At 34.3% G+C, this 5,160-nt stretch overlaps 1 protein-coding gene across 1 annotated transcript in view; it reads right to left on the reverse strand.

Annotated features, from left to right (window-relative positions):
- LOC106459066 (arylsulfatase B-like) overlaps window positions 1–5,160 on the reverse strand; it is an 18,021-nt gene that overhangs the window by 10,325 nt on the left and 2,536 nt on the right. Inside the window, exons 2-4 of the mRNA XM_022385463.1 lie at window positions 2,814–2,925; window positions 915–966; window positions 10–113 (exon numbers count right to left, since the gene is read on the reverse strand). Of these exons, the coding sequence (XP_022241171.1) occupies window positions 10–113; window positions 915–966; window positions 2,814–2,925 (268 nt within the window). The remainder of the gene's footprint in view (window positions 1–9; window positions 114–914; window positions 967–2,813; window positions 2,926–5,160) is intronic.

The raw sequence follows: 5,160 nt of genomic DNA on the forward strand, positions 1-5,160 counted from the left end.
CATACTTACTTTCCGATAACATGGGTTGAGTATCCGAGTTGTTTTAGTTTTTCAGGTAAAAATGTATAATTTAAATATACACCAGACGGCTGGAAACGATGAATATAACTATTCTGCTAAAAATAAAATGCATTTTCATCAAGCGATACAAAATATTTCAAGATTCTCAAATCTTAAAGTAAATCGCATTTCATTCGTTTTAAGTCTACAGATTAATTCGAAAGTGAAACGTTTCGTTAAATGGCATCTTACATTAACGACAAGAAATAAATCCCTCAACAAGAATAACATAAAAAAACGTTATTCAAAATAATAGTAATAAATCTAAATGCTGAGAACTCACCCACTAACAAAACTGAGCTGTTAAAAACAAACGAAGTGATTCATTCTAGAAGGCATTTCACCTGTCTTCGCTTTTCGGTAAGTCTGGCTATCTCGTACATGAGTGCCTACACTGAAGCTGGTAAATTACTCGTATCTTATTTGTCGTTTGAGATCAGTACTCAACAGTAAGCTAGAATTTTGGGCTCGATCACTCGGCGAAAACAGCCTGATAACTCATAGTGCATCTTGCGCTAAAAACAAGCATTCTAGTATGCGATTTGAAGATAATTTAAATTTGAACCAAGAAAACGATAAAACCTTTTCTACTGTTACGGATGTTTGTTTGTTTTTTTCTTTAATAACAACCAGAAATTATTTATGTAAAGACTTATACATTTTTGTGAAACTGTTAGGTTTTAGAAAGACTCGAGTAAAAAACAATAAAAATAAAAATTTAGCAATGGCCGTTTAATGATATGCAGAAAGTACAAAAACAAAGGTGCGCTTTAACTATACCTTCAGCGTTGAGGAGAGAAACCAGAAATATCGAGCAGTAAAAAAAAAACAGATACAAGTAATAAAATACAAACCTGTCTACCAACGTGATAAGGAAAATAACCAGTCATGAATGCTGTTCTCGATCTATGGTCATAAAAATTCAGAATTAATTATTGATCTATACATTTATATCTATACAAACATTCTTGTCCGTTTAAACTATTCAGATTCAGCTATTTCAGAGCATTAAAATACATTACCCTAACTTATCTCGGATATCAATTTACACGCTCCGTCCCCAGGAATTAAGATTAATGATAGATATTATCGATGTTAGTGGGAAAAGATCTTTACTCTCCAGATAATAATAATAAAAATTATTATTATCTGGAGAGTAAGAGGTATTTTACCTAACTTTATCGCTACAATGTCTAAATCCTCCACTTTGCACTACAAATTCTGAAAAACAACAAAAGATTATTGAACTTACCAGAAAAAAAAACACAGTTATTTTGTAGTTAAACAGTAACATGTGTTGTGGTAGTTTTATCTCAGATGTTTAGCTGCACTAAAGTTACACTGTATGATGGATTTTCATTGGTAACCAATGTTGTAGGAAGGATTATAATCAGTTGTGCAAAACAAGTTTTTGAAGGAACATAAAATCGGTGATAGCGCATGAAACAAACCAGCACTGTATATATATATATATATATATATATATATATTTAGTAAGTTATACACAATTCTTGACTTAATGTTATCTTCACTCCCAAAATTATTTACAAAGTTTGATACATATAACAGTTTTATTAGTACATGTATATATTTTAGTACAAGAATAATTTTGTACTTTCAGTCAGATACTAAGCCTTTTTTAACAACCAAATGTAACGTGATTTAGTCGAGTTGGAGTAAATACGAGGGCAGCAAAATCTAGTGGTTAGTGATGTGGACTCGTAGTCGAAAGGTTTCGGGCTGGAGGCCTCCATGTGAGGTATTGTGTCCTTGAGTAAGACAATGGCTTCAGTCTACCCAACTGCTTCCGGCTGAAGGCCTCGTTGCGAGGTGCTGTGTCCTTGAGTAAGACAATGGCTTCGATCTACCCAACTGTTTCGGGCTGGAGGCCTCATCGTGAGTTATTGTGTCCTTGAGTAAGACAATGGCTTCAATCTACCCAACTGTTTCGGGCTGGAGGCCTCATCGTGAGTTATTGTGTCCTTGAGTAAGACAATGGCTTCAATCTACCCAACTGTTTCGGGCTGGAGGCCTCATCGTGAGTTATTGTGTCCTTGAGTAAGACAATGGCTTCAGTCTACCCAACTGCTTCCGGCTGGAGGCCTCATCGTGAGTTATTGTGTCCTTGAGTAAGACAATGACTTCAGTTTATCTGTTTCCGGCTGTAGGCCTCATCGTGAGGTATTGTGTCCTTGAGTAAGACAATCGCTTCAGTCTACCCAATTGCTTCCGGCTGGAGGCCTCATCGTGAGGTATTGTGTCTTGAGTAAGACAATGACTTCAGTTTATCTGTTTCCGGCTGGAGGCCTCACAGCGAGGTATCATGTCCTTGAGTATGACAATGGCTGGAGTTAAACATCGACTCTGTATGCCTTTCGAAGCGCTACTAAGATGAACTTACTCGTTTAAGTGAATTTCGAATTAATCTGCGCCTCCTAAGCTGTCCGAACCTCGTGAAATTCTGTTGTGATTACAGCAGAAGATATAACTAATAACAAAGTTACCCTACTGCTAAAACAATAAATTCTAATCCTTACAACTAAGAACGCAAAAATAGTGTACTAAATTATCTATATTAGTTACCGAGTTGATTTTAGTTCTGATTTATGCAGATATCTTGCTTTGACCAGAAGTTAATATTGATTACAATTTTTAGTTTGTTTACTTTTCTAAGTTGACTCATAATAATTCCAATTTATATACATTTATAATGTATTTTCTGAATTATAGTACTTTTTGAATAAATTACGTACGGGCTACAAACCGGTTGTACATACGACTGGTTGAGGATGACACCACCTCGCGCAAGACGTTCTAAGTTAGGCATCTTTATGTCGGGATTATTCCAGCTGACATCATTCCACCCTAGTGGTAAAAATAAAAAATAAAATAAAATAATTTTACTTAGGACAATGATATCGTAATTAGAAAACTAATAACCGTTTGAATATCATTTTATATTCCTTGAACTGAGCAAAATTCTAAAAGTTAGAATGCGTTAAGTATCCAAAGCAGTCACTATGAAAATTATATAAACTTTTGATGCATTTCTGAATAAAACACAAAATTTAACATGCTTTAGTCGAGGTGGAGTGAATATTTTCAGGATGCGAAACAATGCAAGTTAAATGTAAAATACAAGCTGAAATACCCGTCAACTGACGGGGAATGTTTAAACTTAATTAAAGCAATGTAAATTTAACAGCAATCATATATTTCAAAGTAATAACTTGAACATAAACTTTACCTCAAAATTTTAAAATTATAACAAAGTTTCTTCATAAACAAAATTTGCAGTTCGCTTTTCATCTACCAACAAATAAAGATCTTTAGGTGATCCCACCCTTGAACACCGTACACGATCTCATTGACCATGAGAAAAGCATGGGTGTTTGAAAAACAATCCAGCAACTTTCATACTTTGACCTTGAATCCATTTAGAATATTCAACATTGTCTAAAGCATCAACCTGCCAAATTGTTTGAGATTGACTCAATAGGCTGGGAGAAATTAACTAACAGGCTTTATAAAGTAGAAATAGGCCTTAAGCCTTCAGATCCGGAGCTTGGTAAGCTAATCACTAAGCAACGAAAAATGAAATGTATACGACGTTAATTTTAAGGCATAAGTTTAGCATAATAACTAAGTTAAAGAACTTTTCAAGTTGTTAATAATCCACAAAGTGCTACTTACATCAATCCAAGGCTTTTTTTTTATGGAGCAGTTTATCATGTATCCTCCCTTCTTTATCTTCTATTTTATTAAAAAAAAATACATCAACTACCCCATTCATTAAATGAGTATGATGTCTAATCCCCATTGTTCAATATCACACACCACACGAGGATTAACAAAATTAAAAGAGGAAATTGTCTGTGACATGGTACAAATTATCTTAATTAAAAAAAAAAAATTCCCACAAGTGATATAAGATTTCCAGGCTAATTTTTATTCAACCTCAAAAAATATATTTTAATTCATCTTTTTTCTTTAACTACAGTATTATCACATTTCATAGTAACATTAACCAACAGTTTCTGCTAGTGACGTCTCACCACACAAACAACGACATTTCCAAGTCTAATGAAATTTTAAAGAATTTCAACCATTCACGAAAATACTTAAATCCTGATTTCATGTTAACTATTTATTTTAAACTCGGGGCTGGGGCTTTTCCACGTGGATAGCGTACCGGACTGCGGAACCAATGGTCGAAAGTTCGATAGATCGCTGAGCACACTCTAAACTTTCAGCCGTGGGTGGCGTTATAACCGTGACAGACAATCCCAATATTCGGTTAACAGTAGCCATGACGGCGATGAGTGCTACTTACTCTTTGTCATCCCTCTCTTCATTGTTCTAAATTAGGGATGGCTATTCCCGAAACTTGAGGTCTCTGACCTGGTCATTATATGTCGCGTAAGGTCATTGAGGTTAAAAACACCAAATACCGGTCTTTTATAAGTGCATGGTCACTCTACAGTATGGTGGTATTATGTCTCACGACTGTAGTTTTGACTATGTTTCTCGGAAATGTCAACAATTTAAATGAAACGAATACAAGGATGAAAGCCACTCTGATATGGAATATAATTAATTTTAGCATGGACTAGGTTATCTTTTTGAGATTTTTACTCTGCCGGAAGGAAACATCGGAAATTTAAAAACAAAAATTGTAAGTTCGAGTAAATGTTGTTGTATTTTTAAAATTCGTGAACTGTCAGAGTTTAAAATGATATTGTTTGCAACAAGAGAAATTCTGTAAGTTATTCGAGTGTTGTTGGCTTTTTTCAATCTGTCAGACAATTTCAGATTATTTCTAATATATGTTTATTGTTTTAATTCTCATCACTAACAATTTTTTCTTCTAATATTTACTTATTTTCTCTTCCATCGTGTCATTTCTCTGGTGCAAATTGCAAATCATATGTGTGTATATATATAAATATATATATTACTCACTAAATCCCTATTAGTTCAAACTAATAACATGCAGCTAACTTACAGCACAATGTGTTCATACCAGTCACTTTTGCTTCAGCAGTTGAAAGTTAATACTGTTCCGATAGCGGAAGTCACGTGACGCTGCTAGCGCATGCG

Source organism: Limulus polyphemus, unplaced genomic scaffold (genome assembly GCF_000517525.1).
Source record: "Limulus polyphemus unplaced genomic scaffold, Limulus_polyphemus-2.1.2 Scaffold554, whole genome shotgun sequence".
Lineage (NCBI taxonomy): Eukaryota > Metazoa > Arthropoda > Merostomata > Xiphosura > Limulidae > Limulus > Limulus polyphemus.